Source organism: Choloepus didactylus, chromosome 2 (assembly GCF_015220235.1).
Source record: "Choloepus didactylus isolate mChoDid1 chromosome 2, mChoDid1.pri, whole genome shotgun sequence".
NCBI lineage: Eukaryota > Metazoa > Chordata > Mammalia > Pilosa > Megalonychidae > Choloepus > Choloepus didactylus.
In genome coordinates this window covers 141,873,350-141,890,371 of record NC_051308.1, presented here as the reverse complement: position 1 = coordinate 141,890,371, position 17,022 = coordinate 141,873,350, and the positions used below count along the sequence as shown (strand labels likewise).

The 17,022-nt window shown below is 37.2% G+C and overlaps 1 protein-coding gene across 8 annotated transcripts in view; it reads left to right on the top strand.

The window, feature by feature from the left end:
* AGL (amylo-alpha-1, 6-glucosidase, 4-alpha-glucanotransferase) overlaps positions 1–17,022 on the top strand; it is a 100,093-nt gene that overhangs the window by 68,359 nt on the left and 14,712 nt on the right. For all 8 annotated transcript variants that reach the window (XR_005215293.1, XM_037826558.1, XM_037826557.1 and 5 more), the window contains 2 exons: positions 12,075–12,210; positions 16,678–16,790. Coding sequence is in view for 7 of the 8 variants with exons in the window: in XM_037826558.1 (XP_037682486.1) it covers positions 12,075–12,210; positions 16,678–16,790 (249 nt within the window). In the remaining variant the exon portion in view is untranslated. The remainder of the gene's footprint in view (positions 1–12,074; positions 12,211–16,677; positions 16,791–17,022) is intronic.

Genomic DNA, 17,022 nt, shown 5'->3' with positions numbered 1-17,022 from the left:
AGCTACATAGTAAAGATTTACTGATGAGGTGAAAGTAAGCTTTGTAATTATTCATTCATTTGACTTATGTTCATTTGTATATGAAACAGTGAAATAGATTGACACAGTTCCTGTTCTCACTTAAATTTGTAGCTCCTGAAGGAGAGATGAAACTTTACATCTTTTGTCAGCCAATTTGAAAGGAAGTTTTGGTGGTTATGTTTATAATTGTAATAATAATTGCTATTAATTGAATGCTTACTATATTCTAGGCATTGTGCTAACTTCTTTACCTCTGTTATTTCCATTTAATACTTATCAAAAACACTGGGGTGAATTCAAAGGTATGGGAATGGATAGGGGTGATGATTGTTTCTTAATGGGAATATAAGTATCAGAGCTGTATTGAAGGCAAATAGGATCGAAAGCAGTTGTTTAAAGACAAGTGTCCCACAGATCAGCACTACAAATATAGATAGTTGCTTCCATGATATACTTCTAAGGTATGACACTAGTATAGAGAGTTGACAACAAAATGGTATATGGGAAAAATCTACCTATTGCATACTAGGAACTAAAATTAATAGGAATATCATACTAGTACCACAAAATTACTAGGGACAAATAATTAAGGGCTGAAAAGAAAAAAAAAAAAAAAAAAGCACTGGGAATGAGTTATATTGTCCCCATTTTTGCTAATTAGAAGATGAAATAGAGTAGTTTGCCCAGAGTCACACAGCTACTAAGTGGCAGAGCTAGGATTTGATCCTTGGTCTGACTATCTCTATGGCTTAGGCTCTTATATATATAATACTTTTTAAAATGAAAAGTTTGTTTATATACAAAGTTAAAATAGATATTCTTTTTTAGCCTCTTTTAAGTTAATCATATTCCTCATCTGTGGCACACTTATCACAGTTAGCCAGTACCAGCCTAGTAAGTCATTTTATTCCCTATTCCGAGAGCCCTTCCAAGGGGTTACTGTTAATTTATTTATTTATTCATCTCATAAAACATGTATTGCTTTATATGCTTATATGCATGTAATTTTTTTTTTTTTTTTTTTTACTTTTTAATTTGAAAATAACATGGATGCTCCACCTAGCTTTCTCCAATGGGAACATCTTAAATAACTAATACAATATCAAAATCAGGACATTGACATTGGTAAAGTACTGTTAACTAGAATACAGACTTTAGTTTTTACATTAACTCACCTCTGTTTAATGGGTGTATGTGTGTGTAGTCCTATGCAATTTGACCCTTCATATAGCTTCATGTAACCACCACGACAGTCCAGATGGAGAACTTTTACATCACCACAATGGAACTTACCCCTTTCATAGTCACACGCATCCCTCCTGTCCCCAGCCCTGTCTCCTGGGAACTACTGTTCTGTTCTGCATCTCTATTGTTTCATCATTTTGAAACTGTTATATAAATGGAATCATACTGTATGTAAAGTTTTTTTAAGAATTTGATTTTATTGAGATATATTCACATACCACACAGTCATACAAAGCGTAAAATCAGTTGTTCACAGTACCACCATATAGTTGTGCATCCATCACCAAAATTAATTTTTGAACATTTTCATTACCACACATACCAAAGTAATAAGAATAAAAATTAAAGTGAAAAAGAACAAAGTAAAAAAGATCACTGGGTGCTTTTTTTTTTTTTTGCCCCCGTTTTTCTACTCATCCATCCATACACTGGTCAAAGGGGAATGTGATCTACATGGCTTTCCTAGTCACATTGTCACCCCTCATAATCTACATTTTTATACAATAGTCTTCAAGATTCAGGGGTTCTGGGTTGTCGTTTGATAGTTTCAGGTATTTACTGCTAGCTATTCCAAGTCATTAGAACCTAAAAAGGGTTATCTATATTATGCATAAGAGTGCCCACCAGAGTGATCTCTCAGCTCCTTTTGGAATCTCTCAGCCACTGAAACTTATTTTATTCCATTTCACATCCCCCTTTTGGTCAAGAAGATGTTCTCCATCCCATGATGCCAGGTCCAGATTCCTCCCCGGGAGTCATATTCCACGTTGCCAGGGGTATTTACACCCTTGGGTGTCAGATCCCACGTAGAGGGGAGGGCAGTGATTTCATCTGCCAAGTTGGCTTAGCTAGAGAGAGAGGGCCACATCTGAGCAACAAAGAGGCATTTAGGAGGAGACACTTAGGTACAATTATAAGCAGGCCTAGCCTCTCCTTTGCAGTAACAGTCTTCTCAAGGGCAAGTCCTGTGATTGAGGGCTCAGCCCATCAAACCACCAGTCCCCAATGTCTGTGAGCACATCAGGAACCGTCAAGATGGGGGAGCCCAACACCCCATGCATTCTCCTCCACGTTAGTGGTATCATATAATATTTCTCTTTTTGTGCCTGGCTTATTTCACTCAGCATTATGTCTTCAGGGTTCATCCAAGTTGTCATATGTTTCACGACATCATTCCTTCTTACTGCTGTGTAGTGTTCCACTGTGTGTATATACCACATTTTATTTATCTGCTCATCTGTTGAAGGACATTTGGGTTGTTTCCATCTCTTGGCAATTGTGAATAATGCTGCTGTGAACATTCGGGTGCAGATATCTGTTCGCGTCACTGCTTTCAGATGTTCCGGGTATGTACCGAGAAGTGCAATTGCTGGATCGAAGGGTAATTCTATATCTAGTTTTCTCAGGAACTGCCAGACTGTCTTCCAAAGTGGCTGAACCATTATACAGTCCCACCAACAATGAATAAGAGTTCCAATTTCTCTACATCCTCTCCAGCATTTGTAGTTTCCTGTTTGTTTAATGGCAGCCATTCTAATTGGTGTGAGATGGTATGTCATTGTGGTCTTAATTTGCATCTCTCTTATAGCTAGTGAAGCTAAACATTTTTTCATGTATTTCTTGGCCATTTGTATTTCGCCTTCAGAGAACTGTCTCTTCATAGCTTTTGCCTATTTTATAATTGGGCTGTCTGTACTATTGTCATTGAATTGTAGTATTTCTTTATATATATAAGATATCAGTCTTGTGTCAGATACATGGTTTCCAAAAATTTTTTCCCATTGAGTTGGCTGCCTCTTCACCTTTTTGACAAATTCATTTGAGATATAGAAACTTCTAAGCTTGAGGAGTTCCCATTTATCTGTTTTTCACTTTGTTGCTTGTGCTTTGGGTGTAAGGTTTAGGAAATGACCTCCTAATACAAGGTCTTGAAGATGTCTGCCTACATTATCTTCTTGGAGTTTTATGGTACTGTCCTTTATATTGAGGTCTTTGATCCACTTAATTTTTGTGTAGGGTGTGAGGTAGGGGTCCTCTTTCATTCTTTTGGATATGGATATCCAATTCTCCCAGCCCCGTTTGTTGAAAAGACTGTTATGTCCCAGTTCATTGGCTTTGGGGGCCTTATCAAAGATCAGTCGGCCATAGTTCTGAGGGTCTATCTCCAAATTCTCAATTCAATTCCATTGATCGATGTATCTATCTTTGTGCCAGTACCAAGCTGTTTTGACTACTGTGGCTTTATAGTAAGCTTCAAAGTCAGGGAGTATAAGTCCTCCCACTTTGTTTTTCTTTTTTTGAGTGTTTTTAGCAATTCGAGGCATCTTCCCTTTCCAAATGAATTTGATAACGTCTACAAAGTAGGCTGTTGGAATTTTGATTGGGATTGCATTGAATCTGTAGATGAGTTTGGGTAGAATTGACATCTTAATGACATTTAGCCTTCCTATCCATGAACGTGGAATATTTTTCCATCTTTTAAGGTCCCTTTCTATTTCTTTTAGTGGAGTTATGTAGTTTTCTTTCTATAGGTCTTTTACATCTTTGGTTAAGTTTATACCTAGGTACTTGATTTTTTTTAATTGCTATTGAAAATGGCATCTTTTTCTTGAGTGTCTCTTCACTTCTTTCATTTCTAGCATATAGAAAAATTACTGACTTATGTGCATTAATCTTGTATCCTGCTACTTTGCTAAATTTGTTTATTAGCTCCAGTAGCTGTATCGTCAATTTCTCAAGGTTTTCCAGATGTAAGATCATATTATCTGCAAATAATAACAGTTTTACTTCTTCCTTTCCAATTTGGATGCCTTTTATTTCTTTGTCTTGCCGGATTGCTCTGGCTAGCACTTCTAGCACAATGTTGAATAACAGTGGTGACAGTGGGCATCCTTGTCTCATTCCTGATCTTAGAGGGAAAGCTTTCAGTCTCTCACCATTGAGTGCTATGCTGGCTGTGGGTTGGGTTTTTCATATGCTCTTTATCATATTGAGGAAGTTTCCTTCAATTCCTACCTTTTGAAGTGTTTTTACCAAAAAGCAATTTTGGATTTTGCCGAATGCTTTTTCAGCATCTATTGAGATGAACATTTGATTTTTCTCTTTTGATTTGTTAATGTGTTGTATTGCATTGATTTGACTTTCTTATGTTGAACCATTCTTGCATGCCTGGAATGAACTCCACTTGGTCGTGGTGCATGATTTTTTTAACGTGTCTTTGGATTCGATTTGCAAGTATTTTGCTGAGAATTTTTGCATCTGTATTCATTAGGGAAATTGGCCTGTAGTTTTCCCTTTTTGTAGCATCTTTGCCTGGTTTTGGTATTAGATTGATGTTAGCTTCATAAAATGTGTTAGGTAGTATTCCATTTTCTTCAGTGTTTTGAAAGAGTTTAAGTAAGATTGGTGTCAGTTCTTTCTGGAAAGTTTGGTAGAATTCCCCTGTGAAGCCATCTGGCCCTGGGCATTTATTTGTGGGAAGCTTTTTGATGACTGATTGGATCTCTTTGCTGTGAATGGTTGGTTGAGATCTTCTCTTTCTTCTCTGGTCAGTCTAGGTTGTTCATATGTTTCCAGGAAATTGTCCATTTCCTCTACCTTATCCGGTTTGTTGGCATACGATTGTTCATAGTATCCTAATTTTTTTAACTTCTTCAGGATCCACAGTAATGTCACCTTTCTCATTCATTATTTTATTTATATGGGTCTTCTCTCTTTTTGATTTTGTCAGTCTAGCTGGGGGCTTGTCAATCTTGTTGATCTTCTCAAAGAACCAACTTTTGGTGTTATTTATTCTCTCTATTGTTTTTTTGTTCTCTATGTCATTTATTTCTGCTTTAATCCTTATTTCTTTTCTTCTACTTAGTTTAGGATTAGTTTGCTGTTCATTTTCTAGCTTCTTCAGTTGTTCTATTAGTTCTGTGATTTTAGCTCTTTCTTCCTTTTTGACGTATGCATTTAGTGCTACAAACTTCCCCCTCAGTACCACTTTTGCTACGTCCCATAGGTTTTGATGTGTTGTGTTCTCATTTTCATTCATTTCTATATACTTAGCAATTTTTCTTGCTATTTCTTCTTTAACCCACTTATTGTTTACACAATCAGTGTAATACCTCCAGGTATTTGTGAATTTTCTAACTCTCTGATGGTTATTGACTTCTAATTGTATTCCATTGTGGTCAGAGAATGTGCTTTGAATAATTTCAAATTTTTTTAAATTTATTGAGGCTTGTTTTATGTCCCAGCATATGGTCTATTCTGGAGAAAGTTCCATGAGCACTAGAGAAGAATGTGTATCCTGGTGATTTGAGATTAATATTCTATGTATGTGTGTGAAATCAAATTCATTTATCAGATTGTTTAGGTTTTCAGTTTCCTTATTGGTCTTCTGTCTGGTTGATCTATCTATAGGATAGAGTAATGTGTTGAAGTCTCCCACAGTTATTGTGGGAACATCAATTGCTTCCTTTAGTTTTGCCAGTGTTTCTCTCATGTATTTGGTGGCACCATGACTGGGTGTATAAACATTCATGATTGTTATTTCTTCTTATTGAATTGCCCCTTTTATTAGTATGTAGTGGCCTTCTTTGTCTCTCATAACATCCTTGCATTTAAAGTCAATTTTATCTGAGATTAATATTGCTACTCCTGCTTTCTTTTGGCTGAAGCTTGCATGAAATATTTTTTTCCATCCTTTCACTTTCAATTTCTTTGTGTCCCTGTGTCTAAGATGAGTCTCTTGTATGCAGCATATTGATGGTTCATATTTTTTGATCCATTCTGCCCATCTATATCTTTTAATTGGGGAGTTTAATCCATTTACATTCAACATCATTACTGTGAAGGCATTTCTTGAATCAGCCATCCTATCTTTTGGTTTATGTTTGTCAGATATATTTTTCCCCCTCTCTCTTATTGTCCTTTAATGAACCAATGTTGAATCTCTTTATTACTGACCTTTCTCCATATCTCTCTCTCCTTTCCTTGTTCCTCTGTCGGTAGGGCTCCCTTTAGTATCTGAAGTAGGGCAGGTCTTTTTTTAACAAAATCTCTCAGCATTTGTTTGTCAGTGAAAAATTTAAGCTCTCCCTCAAATTTGAAGGAGAGCTTTGATGGATAAAGAATTCTTGGTTGGCAGTTTTTCTGTCTCAGAATTTTAAATATGTCATACCACTGCCTTCTCACCTCCATGGTGGCTGCTGAGTAGTCACTACTTAGTCTTATGTTGTTTCCTTTGTATGTGGTGTATTGCTTTTCTCTTGCAGCTTTCAGAACTTGCTCCATCTCTGCAGTATTTGACAGTCTGATCAGAATGTGTCTTGGAGTGGGTTTATTTGGATTTATTCTGTTTGGAGTTCGCTGGGCATTTGTGCTCTGTGTATTTATGTTGTTTAGAAGGTTTTTCCCCAACAATTTCTTTGAATACTCGTTCTAGACCTTTACCCTTCTCTTCCCCTTCTGGGACACCAATGAGTCTTATATTTGTACATTTTATTTTATCTATCATATCCCTGAGTTCCATTTCGATTTTTTCAATTTTTTCCCCATTCTTTCTTTTGTTATTTCATTTTCCATTTTGTCATCCTCCAGGTTGCTGATTCGTTGTTCAGCTTCCTCTTGTCTTGTACTATGAGTATCCAGAATCTTTTTAATTTGGTCGACAGTTTCTTTTATTTCCATAAGGTCATCTATTTTTTTATTTACTCTTGCAGTTTCTTCTTTATGCTCTTCTCGGGTCTTCTTCATGTCCTTTATATCCTGTGCCATGCTCTCATTGTTTGTCTTTAGTTCTTTGATTAATTGCTCCAAGTACTGTGCCTCCTCTGACCTTTTGATTTGGGTGTTTGTGTTTGGGTTATCCATATCGTCTGTTTTTTTTCATATGCTTTAAAATTTTCTGTTGTTTTTGGCCTCTTGGCATTTTCCTAACTTTATAGGGTTCTTTTAGAATATGTAGGCTAATTCAAAATCTAATCTCTAAATTGTCAGATCTACAGCTGGTGGCGTATAGTTTCTCTAACTAACCAGCAGGTGGCATCCACTAGCCACCTATTCCCCTCAAGCCAGTTCTCCCCAACTTTGTCTTGGTGGTGTGTGGGGTCTGAATCTTGTGGGTGTCTAATTGGTGCACCAAGTTGGGGTATGTTGTCAATGCTGTCTGCCCTGAATGTGGGGCGTGTGTCTGAGTGGTTAGGGAAGGAGGGTAGCTTTAATAATCAAACCTCCCAGGTGTTCCTGGAGATTTAAAGTTGTTGCAGGAGTCTAAACCTTCAGTTCAGTCTTGCCACAGATTGTCTCTGCCGCTGACTCACAAGTCCTTGGTATTGGCGTCTGGTCCCTGGGATTTCTGAGTGGGTCCCTCTTCCAAGCCGTGCCTCCCAGGGCCTCTGCTGAAGGAAGGCTGTGCTACATCACAAGTGTGTGCCATCCCTTAAGGGAAGTTCTGGGCCTCTGGGCTGTATAGGGGCGTTCCCAGCCTGCTGAAAGGATGGCTGTATGGGGCATGTGAATATCCCCCTTTTCACACAGCTCCACCTTCCTAGCTCTGGGACAATTAGCTGTCGGTGCACGAAAGGCTATTGTCCATACCTGATATTGTGGTGTGTGTGCATGATGCTGGAAACACTTCCCATCACACTGGGTTTTTTGGCATGACTCTGTGCTGTGGTGGCAGCACCAGGCAGGAGCATTCCCAGCCTGCCGGGAAGATGGCTCTAAGGGGCGTGGTTATTTTCCCCTTTTGGCTCACCTCTGCCTTCCTCGCACAGAGAGAGCAGCGGGTGCATGAAAGGCTATCATCCATGCCAGATATTGAAGTGTACCCACAGCCTGTTCCTGCTGCACTTCCGCTGTGTGATTCTTGCTGCCATATCTACAGCCGCTTTTGGGTTTTTTAAAAAAGAACTATTCCGACTGCAAATGCCAACCCATGGTTTCCCCCGCACCACAGCATGGCTGCCGGATATTCAGCAGGCTTACTCACTCGTTTCAGAATGCAGATTCCTGATTTCACCAAGTGCACAGTCCCTGTCAATTTAGCAGATCTTATCCAGCTGGTGCATCGCTGGAATTGGTGTTCTGGGTCATTTTCTGGCTTTTACCTAGTATTTTTCATGGAGGTGTTTTTTGCCCTGTCTCTCCTAACTGCCATCTTCCAGAAGTCACATATGTAAACTTTTGAGTTGTGTTTTTAAACTAAGCACAATGCCCTTGAGATCATCCAGGTTGTTGGCATGTATCAATAGTGTGTTCCTTTTTATTGCTAGGTAGTGTTCCATTTTATGGATGTACTAGAGTTTATTTAACTATTTATCCATTGAAGGATGTTTGGGCTGTTTCCAGTTTTTAGCTAATACAAATAAAACTACTGTGAACATTTATGTATGGATTTTTGCATGAACATGGGTTTTCATTTCTCTGTAATAATCCCCAAGAATGTGATTGTGGGGTTGTTTGGCAAGTACATGTTTTGTTTTATAAGAAACTGCCAAAGTATTTTCCAGCTGGTTTTTTCCATTTTACAATCCCACCAGCATTGTTTTAGCCATTCTAATAATTGTGTAGACCACTATACATTATGATTTTAATAATGGTTAATGGTGTTAAACATCTTTTCCTGTGCTTGCTTATTTGTCATCCATACCTACTCTTTGATTAAATGTCTCTTCATGTCTTTTGCCTGTTTTCTAATTGAATTACTGGGCTTTTTGACTATTGAGTTTTGAGAGTTACTTACGAATTTTAGATTTGTCACTTTGTAGGTTGCAAATACTTTTTCCACGTCTGTGGCTTGTCCTTTCATCTCCTTAACAGGATCTTTTGCAGTGAGAAGTATTTAATTTAAATACAATCCAATGTATCCATTTTTTCCTTTTAAAGATTGTGCTTTTGGTGTCATATCTTAGCTGGGAGTCTCTGAATCTTCCTGCCTTTCCAGTTTTCAGAGTGGCAGTTTGTCCTGTGACCTCAATTCTCTGATGGATCTAAAGAAGGGTTTTTGATCTTCAATTTTTCAGCTTTTTCTTGTTGTGAGGATGGGAGTGATGACTTCCAAGATCTTTACATGTCAGACAGGAAGTCAGAAGTTTCTGTGAGCCCTTTGAATCTGAGACCTCTCTTAATTCTGGGATATTTATCATCTTTATTTCTTCAAATATTTCCTCTGGACTTTTTCCTTGTTCTGAGAGTCCTGTCATCTAGAATCTCGACTTGTTTATTTCTACACCTGTAGCTTTTAAGTCTTATGTTTTCTATCTCTTTATCCATTCCTGCTGCTTCTGGAGGATTCTTCATTCTGATTTTCCGTCTCACTAATTCATTCTTCAGCCATATCCATCTACTACTTTAGTCTTCTTATTGTTTTCTTTTTTTGCAACTGTTATAAATTTCAGTAATAATATTGACACTTGGTCATTTTAATGACTTTTTGTTCCTGTTTCATATTAATAATGTCTTCCCTTATCTCCTTGAGAATGTTTATTTTGCTTATTTTATGTTTCTGGCCCATCTATTCCAATAATTATGTTTTATGTGATTATGTTGCTCAGCCTTTGTCTCTTTTACAGTGGCTATACACCTCTGGTATCTAGTATTAATTTTTCCCTGTAAGCTCATGTTCCCTTGGATTATGAGAGTGTGTGTACAGTGCTAGGAGGCAGTCTCCTCAGGTGGTAACACACCAGCCTTAGGGTCATGAGGGGGAAAAGGGGTAAAAGCCCAACAATGATTGCTCAGCTCTCACGTGTTTTCATCTCCATCTCCCATATGTAATGTTAATTGTTCAAATCGGTACTTCACATGTATGTCTGTTGTTTTTTCAGGGTTGATTTTGGGGGAGGGAACTATTGTCCTGGGACACTTTGCCATCTCAGCAGGAACTGCAAAACTAGATTTTCTACTGAACTTTCTTGTGCATTTGAAGTAATGTATTCATTCATAGACAATTTAACCTATGCACCTTTTTTTTAGTATATGTTCTGTGGCTTTGTAACTAAATCTCAGAGAGTAAAACCGCTAAATATTTATTATCCAATTAATGTCATATATTTAATATTAAATAAATTAAAAGCCTCTTTGCCTTTGTATATTACTTGACAAATATCCAGAGGCTAGTACTTCTGTCCCTAGCTCACAATACAGGAAGTAGGAACAGCACCTACCTCCTAAGGTTGATAGGAGGATTCAGTGAAATATGTGTGTTTTAGCTTTTAGAATAGTACATGGCACATGGTGAAATAAGTCTACTATTTATTAGTAGGACAAAAAGCACAGTAACAGCAATAAGTTTTTAGTTTTGAGAGAATTTCATATATTACTGGTGGCATTATAAATTGATTCATTCCTTTTGTAAAGCAATTCAGAAATAGGTTTTAGGAGATCTACAAGTATTCATATTTTTATTTTCATTTATTCCACTTCTGTGAATCTATCTACAAAATAATCTAAAATACACAAAAAGCCATATATATAATGATATTGATCATAACAGTTCTTATAATTACCAAAAAAGGAAACAATCCTTCTAACAAGAAATGTTTATATTTGAACATGAAATATCTATGAAAATATTACCATTATATGAAAAAACTATAAGGTAATATATAATGTAGTAGTTTTGTTAGTGTAATAGGATTACAAGCAATTTTTGCAGTTTTTGTTAAGCAACTTTTTTTAACATAAAGTGATATTTCTTTAAGTAATCTATTCTAGGTAACACTAACTCACTGGCAAATTTTAATGTAGGCTGAAGAGCTAAATTCATTCTTACATGTTCTAAATTATACTTTAAGTACTAATTAAGCTTAATTAAATTAGTTTACTGTTGTAGTGGTAACATGCAGATCTTGTTTCCAATTATTAGCTGGTAAGAATCACAGATAACTTTTTGATCCTTGACTAAGAGAATCACTAGAAATAGAAGATTTTATTTAAGAAACATTTTTGATACCTCTGAATTTTTTAGTTTTTAATTTTAGTTACGAAACATTTCAAGATACAGAAAATAATATAAATTATGCCTGTGAACGTAGCTCTAAGATTAGACCTTTGGTCAAGTTTTCTTCAGATCTTTCATACTTGATTTGAAAATAAACAAACTATTGCAATTCTAGCTAAAGCTTCATGTCTGTCTCTTTCTCTTTTCCTCCCACTTAGAATTAAGTAATATCCTGTAATCAGCATTTACTATTTCCATGTATGTTTTTGTACTTTATGTGTTTATTGTGTGGGCAAATTACATATGACAAATATTGTGAAATATATGTTTTATATATACTGTCATGTAAATCGTATGTATTATGAACTATATATATAGTTGTGTTTTAAATTTTCACACAAATTTCTATAAATTAGATATTCATAGTTATATATATTAGTATTATCTATGCTTTAAATTTTTACAAAAAGCTACCTTGTTATATATATTCTTTTACAACTTGTTCATGTAATTATTTTGGGGGGGAATTTATCCATTTTGACACAGTAAATCCAGTTCATTAATTTTACATGCTATGGACAGTGTATCATTGTGTGAATAAACTAGTGTTAAACCATTGCTCTACTGAGTAGTAAATTGCTTTTTTTCTTTTTTTGCTAATATGAGCAGTGTTGCTACAAATATCCTTGTACATGTCTCCTTGTGCACATAGCAAGGGTTTCTTTAGAGTATATGTATCTAAAAATGAAATTTATGCATAATAGAATATGTACATCTTCAACTTTCAAGCCATTACCAAATTTCTCTCTGGAGTGCTTGTCCCAGTTTATTATATTCCTTTGAAAAGTATAAATATTTTATTTTGTGTTTTTAGGTTTTAATATAACTGCAGGGGTTGATAATGAAACAGGATTTGTTTATGGAGGAAATCGCTTCAATTGTGGCACCTGGATGGATAAAATGGGAGAAAGTGACAGAGCTAGAAACAGAGGAATCCCAGCCACTCCAAGGTAGTGTTCATTTTATAGTGCTGTGAAACTATACTCTTTTTTTAAAACCACATACTTGTGTAGTATTTTATTCTATTAACCATGAAATCTTATTAAATCAATCAAAAATCAGTCCTGAGAGGAACCTGAGATGGCGGCTAGGTGAGACAGGGCAAAAAAAACACCTCCATGAAAAATACTAGATAAAAGCCAGAAAGTGACGCAGAACACCAGTTCCAGCAGTGCACCAGCCAGACAAGGTCTGCTAAATCCACAGGGAGCATGGAATTGGTGAGGCTGGGAGTCTGCATTCTGAAATGAGTGAGTAAGCCGGCTGAAAGTCCTGCAGCTATGCTGCAGTTTGGGGAAACCACAGGTTGGCATTTGGAGATGGACTAGTTCTTTTAAAAAAAAAAAAAAAAAAAAAAAAACCCAGGAGTGGCTGCAGATACGGGAGTGAGAACCGCGCAATGAAGCACTGCAAGAGCAGGCTGTAGCCAATGCCTCGGTGTCTGGCGTGGAGGATAGCCCTCCCCACACCCACTGCTGATTATCTCAGGGACAGTGGGACAGAGAGGAGCCAAAAGGAGAAAGAAACCGCTCCCCTTGCAGACATCTCTCCAGCGGCCTGGGGACACTCCCGCCTGGGGCCAGACCCACAACCCAGAGCCACGCCAAGAAGCCCAGTGTGATGGGGAGTCTTTCCTGCAGCACCGCCTACACGCCACAGTATTGGCCGTGGACGCCTTTAGTGCACCCACAGCTAATTGTCCCACAGCTGGGAAGGCGGAGCTGTGTGAAAAGGGGGAAATTAACACGCACATTCAACCATCTTTAAAGCAGGCTGGGAATGCCCCTGCACAGCTCAGTGACCCAGGGCTTCCCTGGAGGCCGGTGCACACTTGTGATGTGGCACAGCCTTCCCTCAGCAGAGGTGCTGGAAGAGCACGGCAGGGATAGGGGACCTGCTCGGAAAACCCAGGGTCCCTACGCCAATACCAAGGACTTGTGGGTCAGTGGCAGAGACAATCTGTGGCGAGACTGAAATGAAGGCTTAGACTCATGTAACAGCCTTAAATCTCCAGGAACACCTGGGAGGTTTGATTATTAAAGCTGCCCTGCCTCCCTAACCACCCAGACACACGCCCCACATTCAAGGCGGACAGCTCCTACAACACACCCAAACTTAGTGTATCAATTGAACGCCGCAAGAATCAGATCCCCACACACCACAAAGACAAAAGTCGGGGAGAACTGACTTGAGGGGAATAGGTGACTTGCAGATGCCTTCTGCTGGCTAGTTAGAGAAAGTTTAGAGATCGGTATTTTTTTATATCCAAAAAGAACAACACCAAGTAAAGCAAATGCCTGAGGCCAAAAACAACAGAAAATCTTAAAGCATGTGATAAAACCAGACGATATGGAGAACGCAAACCCAAACACCCAAATCAAAAGATCAGAAGATACACAGTACTTGGCGCAATTAATTAAAGACATAAAATCACACAACGACAGCATGGCACAGGACCAAAAGGACATGAAGAAGAGCATGGCGCAGGATACAAAGGACATAAAGAAGACCCTAGAAGAGCATAAGGAAGAAATTGCAAGAGTAAATAAAAAAATAGAAGATCTTATGGAAATAAGCTGTTGGCCAAATTAAAAAGACTCTGGATACTCATAATACAAGATTAGAGGAAGTTGAACAACAACTCAGCATCCTCGATGACCACAGAATGGAATATGAAAGAACAAAAGAAAGAACGGGGAAAAAAATTGAAAAAATTGAAATGGATCTCAGAGATACGATAGATAAAATAAAACATCCAAACTTAAGACTCATTGGTGTCCCAGAAGAGGAAGAGAAGAGTAAAGGTCTAGAAAGAGTATTCAAAGAAATTGTTGGGGAAAACTTCCCAAACCTTCTACACAATATAAATACACAAAGCATAAATGCCCAGCAAACTCCAAATAGAATAAATCCAAATAAACCCACTCCAAGACATATTCTGATCAGACTGTCAAATACTGAAGAGAAGGAGCAAGTTCTGAAAGCAGCAAGAGAAAAGCAATTCACCACATACAAAGGAAACAACATAAGACTAAGTTGTGACTACTCAGCAGCCACCATGGAGGCGAGAAGGCAGTGGCATGACATATTTCAAATTCTGAGAGAGAAAAATTTCCAACCAAGAATACTTTATCCAGAAAAACTCTCCTTCAAATTTGAGGGAGAGCTTAAATTTCTCACAAACAAACAAATGCTGAGAGATTTTGCCAATAAAAGACCTGCCCTACTTCAGATACTAAAGGGAGCCCTACCAACAGAGAAATAAAGGAGAGAGAGAGAGAGAGAATTTTAACAGACATATATAGAACATTACATCCCAAATCACCAGGACACACATTTTTCTCTAGTGATCACAGATCTTTCTCCAGAATAGACCATATGCTGGGACATAAAACAAGCCTCAATAAGTTTAAAAAAAAAAAAACAAAAAACTGAATATATTCAAAGCACATTCTGTGACCACAATGGAATACAAATAGAAGTCAATAATTTTTTATTTGTAGCTCCACTATTTACTTCCTACAGGATATAAAGTACATAAACTCTAATGACAAATCAGTGGTTTTGACTCAATGTAAAATATGTAATTTTTGACTAGAACTACATGAAGTTGGGGGAATGGAGGAGTATAGGAACATAGTTTTCGTGTCCTATTGAAGTTAAGTTGGTATCAAAGAAAAACAAGATTGTTATGGATTTAAGAGGTTAAATTTAAGCCCCACAGTAAAAACAAAGAAATTGTCAGAGAATATGACCATAGAGATGAAAAGTAGAGTATGGGTTATGAGAAGTGGGGGAAGGGGCAATGGGGAGTTAAGAAATGAGTGTAAGGTTGCTGTTTGGAGTGAAGGGAAATTTCTAGTAATGGATAGTGGGAAGGTGATAGCATTACAACATTCTAAATGTGATTAATCCCACTAATGGAATGCTAGGGAGGGGTTGGAATGGGAAGATTTAGGCCATATATATGTTTCCACAATTGAAAAAGAAAAAAAAAAAGAAAAAGTCTAAATAGGCAATGACAATTAAATGCCAAGGATGAGCCTGGATGGGATCTGAGGATGGAGGAGAGGAGACTCAAAGGGACACAGTGGGGACATAAGGGAAAAAAAAAAGGGGAAATATAGAATGTAAGTTTTGTATCAATGTTGAATTTCTTAAACTTCTTAGCTGCGCTTAATGGGATTGCATAAAAGAATGTTCTTGTTCATAGGAATTGTATATGTGAATTATATTGTTTGTTCAAGATGTGTGCAGCTTGCTCTCATATGTTCAGAAGACAGAGCAATAGATGATGGATGACAGATAGGGAGGGAGGGAGGGAAAGAAAGAAATAGTGGTGTGACAGGATATTCAAGTTGGTGGATCGGGGTATCAGGGAGGGGGTTCAGGGTATGCTGGAGTTCTGTGTATGGGTTTTGTATTGTTTTTGCAACTGTTCCTGTAAGTTTGAATTTATTTCAAAATAAAATTAAAAAAAAAAAAATCAGTCCTTCTCCCTGTCCTTTTATTCCTCCTTCCCTCCCCCTTTCCCCCTCTCTCCACCTGCTTCTGTTCTTCTCTTTCTCCTGCCTCTCCTATGCCTTCCTGCCTCTCCTCCATTATATGCACACACAGTCCTCTGGGCATAAGTCATCAAGTAAATCTAGCTGTTCTCTTCTCTTCTGGAAGTTCTCTTGGGTTGATTCTCCACAAGCACTTCAAAGAAAAGTTTTAAGATTCTTTATCTCAATGGTTAAGACATTTTCTTAACTTGAACTGCTTTCATTGTTAACATTTCATTTTGCCCAATCTTTTGTAGATGTGGAAAAAAACTAACTGTCCTGTTCTTTTTACTCCCTGAACCTGTTTGTTTTTTAAACCTGATTTTTCCCATCTTCTATCCAAGCATTTTTCAGTTAAGAAGATTTTCTTTTTATGATTTAAAATGCTTAATCCACATCTCAGGCCTGAGAAATTATTTTCTTATTCTAAATTTGATCTTTGGTCAGAATGTCTAAAAAATATTTACTAATTAATAGCTCTCTTAACAAGCTTGCAAATATTGTATCAGACTATTATGTTCACCTTTCCTGGCTTTCTCTGGCCCTGTATCCCATGTTTGCTTGTTTTCTCTGGTTCCCTAGTCCCAATATTCTCTGATTCCTTACTCCTTCCTTTTCTCCATCTGCCATCTCCTATTATGTCAGAGTCCTCATTCTACTTCATACAATTTTAAAAAATAGATTGAACTTGTTATGACAAAATAATAAGAGGTGAGATTTTTTATATGATGCAATACATATTCCTATGAAGTGAGGGATTTTTTAAATAGATACTTGTTTTATGACACATTAGTTATTTCATCAAAATTGTTTATTGAATGACCTTTAAATAGTGCTTAAGAGACTAACTCCCAGAATAATCTTTAATTTTAGAGATGGATCCGCTGTGGAAATTGTGGGCTTGAGTAAATCCGCTGTTCGTTGGTTGCTGGAATTATCAAAAAAAAATATTTTTCCTTATCATGAAGTCACAGTAAAAAGACATGGTAAGCTGTTCATTTTATTTATTTTAAAAACTTTGCGCTTTCGTATTCTTAGCCTACTTAATCATCATTTGACTCAGTCAACTAAAATTTAAAAACCCTTAAGATTAAGAGGCAAGAAAAAAAGAAAAACCGTTAATTTACTAATATGAAAAGTACAACAAACCTGGTTATTAACCATGATTTTATAACTATAAGAAAAGCACCATAGTTCTCACCTTATTATGCTTTTCCT